Source organism: Halyomorpha halys, unplaced genomic scaffold (genome assembly GCF_000696795.3).
Source record: "Halyomorpha halys isolate HHAL.00 unplaced genomic scaffold, Hhal_1.1 Scaffold380.1, whole genome shotgun sequence".
NCBI lineage: Eukaryota > Metazoa > Arthropoda > Insecta > Hemiptera > Pentatomidae > Halyomorpha > Halyomorpha halys.
In genome coordinates this window covers 1,177,659-1,193,563 of record NW_027106430.1, presented here as the reverse complement: position 1 = coordinate 1,193,563, position 15,905 = coordinate 1,177,659, and the positions used below count along the sequence as shown (strand labels likewise).

The 15,905-nt window shown below is 27.9% G+C and overlaps 2 protein-coding genes across 3 annotated transcripts in view; one reads left to right on the top strand and one right to left on the bottom strand.

Moving 5' to 3' along the window:
- LOC106681973 (copine-8) overlaps window positions 1-4,179 on the bottom strand; it is a 22,588-nt gene extending 18,409 nt beyond the window's left edge. The window contains exons 1-3 of the mRNA XM_014422583.3: window positions 3,940-4,179; window positions 3,569-3,854; window positions 1,569-1,787 (exon numbers count right to left, since the gene is read on the bottom strand). Coding sequence (XP_014278069.1) covers window positions 1,569-1,787; window positions 3,569-3,854; window positions 3,940-3,983 — 549 coding nt within the window. The 5' untranslated portion in view covers window positions 3,984-4,179. The remainder of the gene's footprint in view (window positions 1-1,568; window positions 1,788-3,568; window positions 3,855-3,939) is intronic.
- A 26-nt stretch (window positions 4,180-4,205) lies between these two features.
- LOC106681974 (uncharacterized) lies at window positions 4,206-13,727 on the top strand. 2 transcript variants are annotated; one of them, XM_014422585.2, is made up of 10 exons: window positions 4,206-4,373; window positions 4,471-4,627; window positions 5,588-5,641; window positions 8,306-8,451; window positions 10,014-10,130; window positions 11,332-11,484; window positions 11,568-11,681; window positions 11,747-11,892; window positions 11,987-12,170; window positions 13,496-13,727. In XM_014422585.2, exons 1-10 carry the CDS (start codon window positions 4,322-4,324, stop codon window positions 13,639-13,641), a joined length of 1,269 nt encoding a protein of 422 aa, XP_014278071.1. In that variant the 5' UTR covers window positions 4,206-4,321; the 3' UTR covers window positions 13,642-13,727. The 2 variants fall into 2 exon arrangements, with proteins under 2 accessions (XP_014278071.1, XP_014278070.1); XM_014422584.2 differs by having other exon boundaries at window positions 4,462-4,627.
- Window positions 13,728-15,905: the final 2,178 nt, after the last annotated feature.

Genomic DNA, 15,905 nt, shown 5'->3' with positions numbered 1-15,905 from the left:
AGTTTATGATATTTATCTTCGTAGGAGTAGTAGTTTTCATGATATTCACATATGAATATGAATTTGGCAAATGAAAATTTGTCCGAACAACTATAAATAAATTTATTTTAGCAAATTTCATGTAAACTATTACTCCTACGAAGATAAACATCATAAACTACTTTATAGCTCATTAAACTAGCTTTAATTTGAATGCTAATAGACATCTGTACGTCAAATGGTTTTTCAGATATAAATTTTTTAAAATAAATTCACTAACTACTGATCTTTCAGTACGTCCCATACAACATTTCCCAAAAAACTATATTTCAAAAACTATTTAACGTAAATAACTCTATTAGAGCTCATATTTTAGCAAATTTATTCTTCTTTAAATGATGTTCTCTTAGGTTTTCTTGTGTTGTTCCTACTTTTTAAGATATAGAGCTCCGAATGAAAAATTAGTTTTTTTTTATCGCTTTGAAACAACCGCCATTTTTTATTCCCCCTACCTATACTTGGCAGACTCATCAATTTTGATTATTAATTATACATAGTTATCATCAAAGTAATAAAAAATTGGGGTGAGATAACTGCCTTTTTTCTCCTCTTGGGCTCTTGTAATATCCTGAGTCAATTCTCCTTACTTGTTCAACACTTCCGATTTTGCATCGAATCAGGGTGTTATCATTCTTGGAGGAATCTTGGGCTCCAACTATAACAATGTATAAATTTTCTAGCTGGTCAAACTGCTTTCATCACTTTCTTCAGAGGAAGAACATTTTTCACAAACTGATTTTACATGTTTCGTTCGAGGTTTTTTTTTTATTTGATTTTTTCCTCGCTCCAATTGTTTCTCGATTTATAGTTTAAGCACTTTGCCTTTGAACGACAAGCTGCTGCCAGGTGTGAGAGTCACCACTTAGTGAGCAAGTAGAGTCCCAGCCGGGACAAGCAGGGTCATTAGCAAAATGCCCTACAGCATTACACCTGTAGCATTTTGATCCCTTATATTTATTTCTGGACTGTTTGTCATTCTCTCATTGAATCTCAGCAGAAAATCAGTTGATCCCTAAAATGATCATCATTATCAAGAAATTCACATTTGGTAGCCTGTGCACACAGATGAACCAAAAATTGTTTGATATTTTCTCCACTTTTCTGCTTCATATTTCTGAAAACATATCTCTCGTACACAATATTTTCCTAGTTGTGAAATGCTCGTTTAAGCTTTTAATACATAGTTCATAAACAGATTGTTCATAATCAGACTGTTGTACCTTTGTAGAGTTATCTGGAAGTTTCACTGTTGGTTCGACTATAAAAAATGTTTACTATATTATTAAATTAGTGTATTAAATTTTATTTAATTGATTCAATTCAGTGGTTTTTATTTAAAAGAAATCCTGTAGTTTAGAAGTCTAAGAAAAATACTGCTTGCACTTTAAAATAACTAGTGATTTTGATGATACTAATAATAGTTATTAACTGTAACTAATGCATAATATTTCTAAATATAAATTAGAAAAATTATATATGTTAAGTATAAGAAAAAAAAGAAGGTAAAAAAACTCCTACAAAATTCTAACCTCAGTGCGATAAACCAGAAGATATCCAGCATTTTCAGAAGCTTTAAATATCTCTAGAAATGGATCTGATTTCCAAAACCAATTTTTTTTATCCAAATCTTCTCCTCGAATTTTCATTGTCACTTCATCTTTTATTGAAGGTAATTCCTCTACAGAAATTTGGATGAAACCTGGTGTTGTAGTAACACTCTTATCTCTAGGTTCTAATTTCATTTCAATCTAAAACACATAACATAAAAAACAAAAGGCATAGTTAAAAAACCTCAGAAGATTTTTCTTCCATTATTCAATTGTTTAACTGTTTCATTAGACCATTATACTGTTTGCAGTAAATTTTGTGAGAAGAATAAATACAAGGAAAGATAACTGAACTTTTTAATTAGGACAAATAATTAACTAAAATATGTAAGTTGATCTAGTGAGAAGATAAAATATCAGTTACTATACAGAATTATACAAGCTCATGTAGGCACTGGCTCAATATAATAAATTTTCAAAAAAAACAAGACAAAATGTATGAAGTGGAATTCCAGAGGAATATGAGATAAGAATGAATACGAGGATCACTCTAATGAAGAAATAATTAATTAAAAATTTTAAATGGTGCATTGTCTGATGAAAGGCATGAAAGCAATGGGCAAAATGATCCCGAAACATCAGGTTTTAAATAAAATATGTGGATTTTTATTTTATATTTCTCCCTCCTAACCAAGGGGCCCATATAATATCATAGTGTCAAAGATTCTTTAGTGTCATAGTCCAAGACCTCATAATATTGTTTCGCCCAGGGCACTGCATGGTCTAGATCTCCTACTACCCTTACGAAACCTATCAGTTGTTAATATGTTAAAAAAAAAAGATCATGCAGGATCCTTGACTCTATGATATTATGAGGGCCCCTTGGTTAGGAGGGAGAAATATCTGGGATTTAAAGAGGTAATAAGTAGGAAAGAATAGGGGCCAAGGAAAGGGAGGGGACAGTCTAGGGGTCCCCTGAAGCTATAAATTCATCTGTAATACAAGTCATTTATTCAATTAAATTTATCATTTTTTTTTTTTACTAGATTCATTGATTATTTATTTCATTTAATAATATAGTCAAATAGTCATTTATTTAATTTTTCTATGGTGTGGAGCCCTGAACGGCTGTCTCTCTCCCTGGCTTTGCTCCTGTGTAAGGGAGGGAACCATGTTTTAACAAACAATACCTCAGTCCATTCAACTTGAAATGCTTGACCCTGATTTTCATCAGAGAATCAGGTAATTGGAGTAAGTATAGATGATACCGTCTCCTAATACTATGATAAGATCAAGAATCCGATCGCTATAGATAGAACTTTTATGAGCAGTTTCTTGTTATTAAAGTGATTATATTATTTAGATCTAAATTCAGGACACTTTTTAATATCTCTCCTCACCATACCTACTACAAAAAATATTTTATCCTTCCATTAGTGTTTTAAATGATGTATAAAGGAGAAAGATTTCATAAATAAAATTTTTATTCATCAAAAATAAGTTATATGGTTGATTAGTTAAGGATATTCTACATAAAAAGTAAATATTTTGCTATCTTTAGAATAAACAAAAGTTGGATGTACATCCCATATGGTTTTATAAAAAATTCGGGACACAGTCTACAAAAATAGGAAAGTTTTTATGCATCTTTCCCAATAGAGCTTTCTATTTTTAAAAAAATTGGCGGAACAAATAATGATCAAGATTCATCAGAAAATTCAAATTATTTTCAACATAGAAATTAAAATGACTATTGATGCCTAGCTAGAGTACTGCTATACAGACAGCATACGAAAGTTAACTTATTATCAATTTTAACATATTAAAGTACTTTATACATATACATTTATGAATTTCCAAAAAAAAAAAAAAAAAAAAAAAAGTGTGATGCTTCTAAAAAATACCATTTTGAAAATCCAAAAAGTAAATAATTATGACTAAGAAATCACTTCAATTTTATTCATTTAAATTAAAATGTTAACCTTTCCATAACTAATGATTTGTGCTAGCTGGCAAGTAACAGATCCAATAAAATCATGATCTCCCAAAAAAGTACTTGAAGAATCACAGTCATATACTTCAAAACGCAGAGGCTGTTGTTCTTCGAACCTGTAAGTCATCTGCAAGCTTTTGGCAAACTTTGGATCTTTTATGTTTTCTAAACATTCTGTCCTATGATACTCAATCCACTTATCTTCTCCAAACTGACGAATGAAAGTAACACACATAGGATCTGACTTAGATAATACATCCTTTACAATAAGCTCCCTATAATTATAAATTACTTATTTTAATTATAAATAAATTAATAAATGTACAGGAAATTAATTTTCTTCCAGAAGTAAAAATATACCTGCAAGAAATAAATAATTCAACTTCAGAAGTGGGTAATGTCATTATCAACTTAAGATTTGTTCATTAACAGAAATTGGTCAAAATTTGTTGAAAAATAAATTTTAAAAAAGTATATCAATTGTTTTTTTTCTACTTAGCTTTTGTCAAGTGCGATTTTACTTTCCCTAAATAATATTTACGTTATCAACAAGGAATTTGTAATTATTTTTGATAACCCAGAGAAAGTTAAGTTGAAACAAGCACAACCTAATGTAAACATGTAACCAGCATTATAACCTTCAAGGGCAACAGTTTCAGGAATAGAATTTTATTCCATTTTTTGTTTTGTTTAATCTAGAATAAGGAACAATTTAATTTGTTAATGTCGGAAATGAACAACAATGACTATTTATTTGTTAAAGTTTTTTTTATTTATTTCTACTTTGGACAAAGGTATATACTGTTTACTCTTTTTTAAGTGGCAAGTTACCTTGAATCAAAACATGATTGACATCAATTTCAACTGATCATGTTGTATTAGTTTTGTTAGGTTTTCAAGAAATGAATCTTGTTGTTGTGGATAGTATATCTCAAGAAGAAAATCCAGCTCATTTACTTAAATTTTTAAATGATTCTTTGGTGCTTGGGTGCTATTTAAAAAATAATACAGAAGATTATGACATTAATCTCAAATGGATTTATTACAGGTTAGTCTATATAATTTCTAAGAAATGATTTTCCTGAAGCAATTTGTAATATAAACTATTCCATCTTAGAATATTAAAATAAACTTACCAGATTAAAACATAGTTAAACTTAAACCATCAGTATTAAATAAAGATAAAACTTTTTAATTAAAAGAAAATGGGATAAAATTCGAGATACATTAAAAACAAAAGGATCATATGTAATAAGACGTGGGTTCATCATTATATTCCCGACCAAAAGTATCAATTAAGGAGTGAAAGAAGGATAAAAGTTACCCAGTAAAGGCAACACTCCCCTTTGTGATAGAAAAGTCTTTGGTACAATTTGATTTACTGAAGAGAAATTTTATTGGTTGAGTTTCTTTAATATCACTGAATAGTGAATGCTGATTACTAAGTCATTTGTTCATTAGAGAAGTTATCTTTCACCACAATCTTGACTAAGATTAAATTAAAAGAAATAGGTTGGGAAACCCTGTGCCCTATCTTTATAGTCCTGACTTATCTTCTTGTGACAATTTTTGTTCATGCCCTTAGAAGAATCATTTTGAAAAGAAAAATTCGAAAACATTAAAGAAGTCTAGCTGCACTTGTAAAGATGGCTGACAACTAGCCCTAAAACATTTTATTAACAAGGAATATTCTGTTTAAGAAATAAGTGGCAAAAGTGTGTGCATCGTTATGCCTAACTACATTGACAAATGCTGAAAGTATGGTTTGTCTATAAGTCATTATATTTCATGTTGATACGTGATTATCCAATAAATTTGAAGGTAAATTTCCAATACTTCTTTTTTTTAATGTATCTCAGATTGCATCCTAGTTTATCTTTATGTATTATTGTTGGTCTATAAGAAAAATATAACAAGTTATGTACTATTTCTATTTACAAAATATCATTTAGTTGATAAAATATGTTTTTTATTCGAATGTTACCATTGTAATTTATTGATTTTTCAGATCTTCTTTTGATGCTGTAGACGAAGATTTTAGTAATGAATCTTCCATTGCAAAGTAAGTATTTACTGAACTTTACTTTATGGTTTACTTCGTCTTGTTTTTCTCTATATTTCTTCAAGTATAATTATAGAATTTAGTTCAAATGTCTATTTATGTAAAAATGACAAAAAAGTTCAATGCTATTATGGTGTTATTAATATTATATATGTGTAGGAATCGAAATGAAAGATGATAAAAAAATTAATAATGCTTATTAAAAGAATCTAGTTTCGACTGTACTATTATAATGAGGAATGTTTTAGGTCCAAATTCTTTGTTGCTGAGTTAGATTATTATTTTGTTTTTTAACTCCTGTTGGTAAATGATGGCCAGCTACTGAAAACATTGAAGACATTTGACATAGATGTTTTATATACCATTAGTTTAGAGGTACGTCATATTTCATTTGGAGTTGCTTACATTGAGCAGAGTAGGACATTTTTTTGTCTTTCAGCTGGTGTGTTCTAAATTCTCAAATGTTTTCATGTTTGCTTTCAGTCTGTTGATTATAGTTTTTAAGTCTGTTGTTGGTATTTATTTATTTTTTTGTTGAAATAGTGAACAGTTTAAGCTTAAGCACTTGTATTAATATAATTTATAAATGTTCTATTGTTAAGCTTCTAATTTATGTTCATTTTTATTTATATAACCATACATCTGTATGTATAAAACCATACATTTAGAATCAGTACTATAAATTTAATTATTACAGAATTTTCTATCGTATGAGTTGACAGTTAATCGTGATTCATTTAAATTTGTTGAAATAAGATTATAATGTCAAATCTAAAATTCATTTAATTTAAATGGTGTTAGTTATTGTTTATACTCCAATCAATCTATTATTCTTTCGTTACTGACAAAATTTAAATGCATGTTCTTTGGTTTCTTTTGATTATCTTAGATGCTACAATATACTGAAGAAATTTATTTCTCTAATTTACATTTATGCAACATTTTATGGTAGGATTGGGTATGTAAATTTCATTTGAAAGTGTAGATGAGGACATGAATGAAGTTTTAACATTGATAGATTTATAATGTTAAGTTATACTTCTATTTGTGTTGAATAAATAATGATTAATGCCAATGAAAAGATGGGAGCACTTAATACCATACAAAAATTAATACATAGCATTATATGTAAGTATTTTATTTTACTTTTTAAAATTAATATACATATTTAATTATTTATTTTTTGGGGAAAATATACTTAGTTTATTAGGGGAAAATACCTTAGTTTATGTTTTATGTAGTAATATCTTTAAATTTATTATTCATAGAAGAGTGAGTCATCACTTGTTTTTCCCCTGGAAATAAGATTAATTATTGTTAAAAACGTCTTATTGTATACCTTTCCTAATATTTTAGGTTTAGTTGAAAGATTTCAACAGGCAAATACATTATAGAAATGAATCTGAACCTACACTTTTAAGAACCTAATTTTCAAACTTTTTTGTGGGGAGATCCTCCTTTGGGCTAAGTCAAGAGTTGTAGTGGTCCAACTGTATGGCCTAGTGGTCCCAACAGCTTTGCGAGTTGTGAACCACTAATTTAGTGGGGTGAAAATGCTTATGTGAATTGAGTTGGTGTTGTTTGGGGAGTCTTAGCTTTTTTATCCTTCCTTATCGATTGTAACTCTTACAATTATCTTAGGTGGCCTAATAGATGTGTATTATTTGACCGCTATGGCCTTTAATGTATGATTCAAATTAAGACTGAAGGGATTGACTTTTACTTTGTGGCGGCCCCACAGAATAAAAACTTGAACCCTCTCTACTCTGGTTAGAATACGTTGGTTATCTGTTGATAATCCCCATGTGTCAGAAATGACCAGGCAGAGAGTAATAAAAAAAATTTTTTTTAAACTTTGACCTATTAAAAAACATAAAATATAAGTGTATTATCTGAAACATCAGAGCAAAAAAATAATGAAAATACAATATGGACTAATTTTGTTTCAGCCAATAAACTTTGAAAATAATTGAATTGAAAAATCAGCCAGTAGCTCCTAGATCAGCCTGTAGGATCTAGGAGGGCATTTGAGGTCTCCTCTTGTTTTTTATTTGCTTTATGATTATTTTTCTATGGGTTATTGTTTTTCAAAATTTATTTTGCTTGTTTCCGTCTTTAAGTATTTTTATTTTGCATTTAAACATTTTAAATATTAAAAACAATTTAATATTACATATTCTACATTGTTCGTTTCTACATTATATATTTCTTTATCTTTAACTATATTAATAATTACTTTTATTATTTAGCAACTATCATCTTAACAGTTACTATTTTGATAAAAGGATAGTTTCGATCAGTTAATATTTACCTTATTTGTTATCAATTTCATTACTTGTCATTCTGTTACTGTATCAATCACTACTGCCTCAGTTTTATTAATTTATCAGTTAATTACCCATTGGAAATTCAATCAAAGTACTATGTCAGTTAATTAGCCTTTGGAAATTCAATCAAAGTACTATGTCAGTTAATTAGCCTTTGGAAATTCAATCAACCCCCCTATTTGTTTTCAACTACGAAAAACTATGATGTTTCAATATTTAAAAAAAAAAATCTTTGTCTATTTTATCTTTTGTCCATTTCTAGTTAGAGTAGACGAGAACATTAAACCCTAAATAAACTATCCCTGCCTTGTATTTCTATTGTGTTGTTATTTTACAGACCTTATGACATAGTAAATGAAAATGGTACCCTAAAACTTTACATATCTCCTCTACAACTTGTACATAATGGTAAATATAAATGTGAAGCAAGAATCAATGATTCAGAAGTATATAATCAAAATGTTACTCTTATTGTAAAATCAAGTAAGTATATATTTTATTAACATTCAGGAATCTATTTACTAAATAGTTTTTAATTTTGTTTTTTCCATGATGTTCAATTTTTTTTTCAATTCTTTAATTTATTTTTTCAAAGTCTCTTACTCTTTAGAATCATGTTGGTATGAATGACAATTAAGAATTATTTATTTAATAACAATTAATGATTGGAAATTTAGTTTTACTCAATAAAATGTTAATGGTAGAGGGTGTACATTTTAATCAGTAATTATTTTATGTTCATTTTTTATTGGTTAATGTTATACATTTACTCTTTTGCCACCAATTTGGAAACTTGATTGTTCCATGTTAATGAAAAGATTAAAATATTTTTCGTTCAGCTCTTACAAAATGTACAATCATAAAATTTTTAACCAATGTAGATGTTAAAACCTCAAAAATTTTTATTTGTTGGATGGCTTAGTCTGGGGTCACTAGGCTGTCCCAGAATGGAGTTTATACATGGGTCAAAGAATTAAAGGGTAGCCGAGAAAGTCTAAGACAAAACTAGTTATAATTGATGACCAAGAAAAAGTCTTAGAGATGACAGCATTCATATCATCCAAGAGATTATTCAACGTTATTACGGTTATACTTCTTGTTATAGTCATAAAAAAACTGCCCTCAGTCATGAAAAAAAAAGTGAGATGTACTAAAGATGTCATCTTTCCTCTTGATAATAACATGCCTCACATCACTATGTTGACTAGGGATATATTAGAAAAAACGGGCCGAAGAACCTTAAAAATCCCTCATTATAGTCCAGAGATGTTCTCCATGACTTGTTCATTTATTTTTTTTTTTTTTATATGACCTTTAAGAAATTACTTAGAGGAGAACAATTAAAACACAATGAAGTCAAGTTCCATAAGCACCATTGGTTGACAACTAACCTTCAAACTTTTTACAAACAAGAAATATCAAAGCTTTCAAATCAGTGGCAAACTTATGTTTATTACATCGGGAACTATATCACAATGCAGAAATTTTGGCATGTGCATAATATCAAAATAATTACCATTTATATTTTTAATTGGTTTACTTTCAGCCTGAGCTATTTTTTTCTCTCTAAATTTTATTCATTAGTTTAATGTTTTGTTCTATTTATTTTTATTTCAGAATATGGATGTCTTTGTTTCAGAGTTAATCCACCATTTTCTTTTTCTTGATATCTTATTTCTCTTTTATTTTCTTCATATCTTTCTAATGGAAATCCAAATTATAAAGTAATAATTATTGTAAGGAGACTTTTCCAGAATGACTTTTTTTAATTTTAAACCTAAGTTAGTATGCTGGTTAAATTTTCAGACGTTTCTTAATTAATGAACCTGATATATGTAATTTTTTTTATATTTAATTTTTTCTAAGGTAACCTTTGTTATCAAAATGTAATCAATAATGTTTGTTGCTTGCTTGATGTGATATAATTCTGTAGATTCAAAGTGTGCTCTAATCACATAAAAAAATTATACATATGGTTAATTATATTTTTTTTAAATTACATTTTTTGCATTCATGTTTATATTTATGTATTTCATGTGTTTTAGAACCTTCTTGTGAGAAAAAATTTGATTGTGATGGTAATCAATGCATATCAAGTATTTTTAAGTGTGATGGTGTTATAGATTGTAAAACGAAGAGTGATGAATCTCCTGAAGTGTGTGGTAAGACATATTCCACATCAGTTTAATTAATATCATTCAGCATTGTCCAAACTATTTTTGATGTGGTTATGAGTATATTCTTCATCAAACTTCCAAAGCTCCCTCATTGTCTCTGTTCTAAGCATTATTGAGTTACCAGTTTTGTTTATGGTTAAGCCTCAAGATATTATTGTCTGTTATTGATAAACTTTATGTCAATATAAAAAATTTCATCTAGTGCACGTGTAACCCAGCTTTCACTTACCACCTCCTTAGAGTTGAAATAAATATCTGCTCAGGTATGGCTACTGAAAGTTATGCAATCACAATCATTCTCATATGAATATATTTCATATTTCCTCATTGCGATAACAAAATGGTGCATCTGAAAATTTCTTAGAGGATTATGTTTGCAGATTTAAGGTAGCTGCTAATTTTTATATATATCAATTGATCATATATTATTTTTAGAGATGTCACACACTTAATTAGATATTTTTTGGATTTCCTTGTGACAGTTTGTTGCAACATACACACCCATATTTCCTAACTGGTAGATTAGGGCTGATGTAAATAAATATAGATGAAAGTAAAAGAGAAGTGGTTTTGAATGGATTACAATTTTTTTTATTAAATTGAACGTAATCTGTGATATACAAGTCCTTTCTGTACACTATAAACATATGATACTTTCAATTAATTTACTGTGCAAATAAATTAAGAAAATTCTCTCTTATCTAATAGATTTCTCATTGTCTCTGTCCAACTATGCCTCTTGGTTTATTCTAAAAGTAATAATTATGAAAGCCTTAGTGAACCCAAATGTTCTATCCTAGTTCTACTGACAATCCTAGAACCACTCATCCTCACCCACTGAACCCCATCAAAACGTCAGCCAGATAAATCAAACACAATCCTTTCATCTATACCCCATTTTACCCTCCAGATATACCCAATTGTTCCTTTTATAAAACGACTTTACTCATAAATTTCTATTGCTGTAATACTATTCAATTTGATTTGTATTAACCCATATGATGATCTAATATCCTCAATATAAATATACTCAATATTCCATAATTGGAATGAGTAAATAGAAAATTTTTGATTTCATTTTCCATTAATGAAAGCCTTTTCTTAAAAAGCAAAACAAAAAAAAAAAAGTTTCAAGGGCTTTATTTACTAATGAAAGCAAATTACTAATATTTGCATTGGATTTTAGGACCAAATCCATGTGAAGGTAGAATTAAATGTAGTAATGGAAGATGTATACCTGAAGAGTGGTGTGAACCTTGTGATCCCCAAAAGATAAATTGTACTAACAGGTACATCCATGATTGTTGTCCGAACCAAGTCATCATAAATATTCCAAAAGGTGGTAGCTAGTTAAGTTGTTTGATTTAACATATATAATGAAATTATTTTTGTTAATTGATTTTTTGCTTTCATAATTTTTAGGATTAATATATGGCGAAGGAAGCTACCCTGGAAGATATAATGACTATGATAGACTTAATATGCAACAGCATTATGATATCAATTTTATTCAGACCACTATCTACACTATCATTGGTTTGTGAATGCACAACTCTTTTTACATTAAATAAATACTCTTTATTAATCATAATATATTTTAGGATGTGCTTTGGTATTTATGATTATTGGAACAGTATTGGTTGTTGCTATTTGTCGCATTCATATGAAGCGTTCCCCTCTTACTCATGTGCCAAATAATAGGCGTACTTATACTACCACTGCATATCACAGAGCATTTACACAAGAAGTAAGAATTATTTTTAAAAAAAAATATGCTAGATAGAATAAATTATTATTCTGTAGAAAATAAACCATAAATATTCAATGTTATTAAATTCTAGATTGGTGTCTATGACTTAGACATATCTGTAAATCGACCTGAAGGGCCAGGTCTTCTTGTAACATACAACATTAACAATGGTGTCCAGATAGTTGGTAGCCCTGTGGAGCCCCCACCTTATTCTGAAATAGCATCATTACCTCCTCGAGAAGGACCTCCACCCCCTTATACACTATCTAATTTGTGTGAGTAATTAAAAATATGTGAGTGTTTTTGTATATGTATACAAAAACACTGTCTAAACTCTATCTATATCCTAAATTAGGCTATGATTAAACGTTTTTTTTTAGGAAAATTAAAATTTTGATATCATATATATATATATATATATATATATATACATATACATGGCCATATAATTTCAAATATGTAGAAGATGGTCAGGATTGCGGTCGAAATGAACAAAAATAGTTTACAACTATTTATTATCCAATGTTTCGCCCCACTTTGTAGGGCTTCATCATAGCTAAAAAGATACAAAAACAACAAAGAACATTTTAAAATAGTAAGATAATAAGGTACACAAAGTTAAATTAAGGTAGGGTTAATATTATGTAAAAATAAGTGAAAAGAAAATTATATACAAATAAAGGAAGGGAGAAATAAAATAGTATTAATATAAAATAAACAGTGATAAGTATAAAAAATTATATAAAATATAAGTTAAAAAATGTACAGGAGATGCAATAAAATGCAAAAATAGGAAGTAGATATGGAAAAATAAAATTTAACACACTAAAAGATGAAAATAAAGAAGTAAGTTAAGATAATAAATAAAATAAATAATAATAAATAAAATTAATAATAAATTATTAAAAAACAAATCAGGACCTCCTACCTGTTCAAGATGATAGCTTTACATACTTTGACATAAATCTGAACCATGCAGAAATGCAGGGAGGTGGCTGTTAACGGTTTTATTTCTATTTCAAAAAGATCGTATATTCAGGAAAGAGGTATAAATATACAATGACAAATAATACAAGAAAGAGATGTGAAAATATGAAAATAATAACTATAAAATTATCTAATTTAGGAAAAACTAAATATAAATTAAATGATAAATTACGTAACTAATAATATATACCGATAGAAAATATAGTTTGGATAATAAAATGAATACAATATAGGTAAAATACAATAATTGTAAAAGAAGTAAATAACGACAGTATAGGTTACATTATTCTTATCATTGTTTATTTGATATTGATACTATTTTATTTATTTCTTCCTTTATTTGTACATAATTTTCTTTGCACTTATTTCTACATAATAATAACCCTACCTTTTTGTATTATTTATTATTTCAAATTGTTCTTAGTTGTTTTTGTATCTTTTTAGACCCGGATGATGCCTTACAAAGTGGGGCAAAACATCGGATAATAAATAGTTATAAACTATTTTTTTCTTTTTTGATTGCAACCCCGACCTTCTTCTTCATATTTAAAATCTTGATAAATTGGGCTCAAATTTTATAAGCATAAAATTTCAATTTTGTTTTTAATTTTAGATGATAATACTCAAAATCTTCTGAATGTAAGATCTGCTCAGTGTGAAGTATCGCCTAAGCCCAATAACAATAGGCCTTTAAGGCATGGTTTATCGAATGGTAGAGTGTCTTCAGAGCCTTCATTGTTAAATGTTAACAGACTGTAAATATTGTTTTTATTTGTTCTTTTTTTTTATAGTAAAAAATTCTAAAAATAGGTGCTATTTTTTTTAATAAATGAAATTGCATTTCACTTTGTTTTATTTATTAACCCTACAACTATTTTAAAACAACAGGAAATGATATTTTAACGAATAAATTCATTATCTTGACTATTTAAGCAGTTCAAATTATTTGTGTATATAAGATTGTGTGAATAAATGGCACCTGAATTCAACTATCTGTCAACCATCTTCTCACTATTAATTCAAATTATTATATTTTTTTTTACATGTTAGTATTTTATTACATTTTTTTTTTCAATTTCATTCTTTCATATTAAGTCTATTGGCCTCATTTAAAACTACAACTCTAAAAACTGAAAAAGATACTAGGAAGAAGATAATAAGCTTATATCTCCTTTTTCCAAGGATAATATTTTCCAATTACAAATTTCTTTATTATTAACCTTCTATTGCTTCTCTGTCATGATTATTAATATTGGAAAACTCGTCCAAAGATGATTCAAGCTTTTCTGATACTAGAAAGATTGTGTGAATAAATGACATCTGAATTCAATATTTCCTTTTATTCATTCATATTTATGTAAATCACTAAAATCTTGGAAATCGTAAACAAATTTAAAGAAATACATTTAAAAAAAAATTATATCGTTTGTTTTTAAATAATGTGGTTCAAATGATTTTTTTCTAAAATCATTTTGATTGATTTTTAATAATTAGAAATTAATTGAATTAAAGTCTACCCTTTAATTTATTGTGAGAACAAGGTAATACTTTAATGGTTTATGAAAACTAAGGATATTATCAGAACAAGCTTGTCCATCTAATCTGTTAAGCTGACTCAATTTTAATGTCAACTAAATGGTCAAGCTGTGACTGAATGGTCTTACAGATTTGGTCTGCGTACAATCTATGGCTACATTCATGCAGCTGTGGATTATTTGGATAGTAAAATAAATTATACTTATCAAGCTGTATATTTGCTAAGAGAAGTACAACAAGAAGTAATCTTCCATGAAGAAAATAGGCCAGAACAAAGAATGACCGGAGAAATCCCCGCCTTGTTATCTTTTCAGTTTTGGCAGATATAAACATACTATACACGATGCTCAGTAGATTCTTTACCAATATAAAACAGGACCTCTCACTAAGTTACACCATTAACCTAACTAAACATTTTTTTTTTCAAGAATACACTTATATTTATGTATTATATGTTATGTTTGACTACAACAATTATTAAATTTAAGTATTCCTTTTTAACATATCCTTAATAAATGATAATTCAAAAAAAAAAATGTTTATTTGTACTCTGAAATTTTCAAAGAAAAATTCTGAGAGAGAGAGATTTTTATTTTATTTTTTTAACTGCTCTACTGTTTACTGATGTGACTATTTTAGTTTTGATTTATTTCTGCATTGTTATTTATTGATAATTCCTTTTAATTTGTGTTACGGATCAAATGTGTGTTGCGAATCACTGGAAAGGGGAGGTATGAGAGAGTGGAATAAGGAGAATAGTATATTGAGCAAATATGTATATTGTAAAATGGCTCTGTGCAAGAAAAAGAAGGAAGAAAACAAATATATATAAGAAAAAATAAAGTAAAACTGTTAAAAAGATAAAAAAATTGAAATATATTGTATTTAGTTTATAGATTATTATTGTTTGAAAAAGGAAAAGGTAGGGGAAAAAAAATTATTTTTGTTTCATTATTAATATGTCGTATTGTATATATATGTCGTCATGGATTGATGGGTACGCTATGTATTATAGCTACCCAATGTATTTGGGCAGCATTGGCAAATAGACATTTCTCCCTATCAATAATTTTTCATGAGGTTAAATTCATGGGCAACTCCCTTTAGCCAAAATAATTAAAAATTAAAATTTGATTTGTAATTATCACAGTAATAATATTTTAGTATAAAAGGTGTGTTTCCAATACCTAATTAAATAAGTATCTGTTGTAAATAGTATTTACCTTGAATTTTAGTTCCAATATATATGTATTATAAGATCCAGAAATTTATTTTGTTTTTAGATTCAAACAAATTAGGATTAGGGTTATGTGTAAATTAATTCCAATTATTAATCCTGTAATGTGTTCTGTTTGTTCTAGTAAATTGAATTTATATAATTTCTTTTTTGAAAAAATCTCACTTTTATTTTAAATTGTATAATAAAATTCTCAGTTCAATGTCTGTCTTATCATATACTCCAGTGAGCTAATCCCTGAACAATGTTA

Bases quoted from the DNA above. Each gene is read 5' to 3' on its own strand.
- LOC106681974 (XM_014422584.2), top strand. From the start codon at position 4,322: ATGACTATTTATTTGTTAAAGTTTTTTTTATTTATTTCTACTTTGGAC. The intron at 4,628-5,587 runs GTTAGTCTATAT...TTGATTTTTCAG, and splicing joins CTCAAATGGATTTATTACAG to ATCTTCTTTTGATGCTGTAG. The intron at 12,171-13,495 runs GTGAGTAATTAA...TTTTAATTTTAG, and splicing joins TTATACACTATCTAATTTGT to ATGATAATACTCAAAATCTT.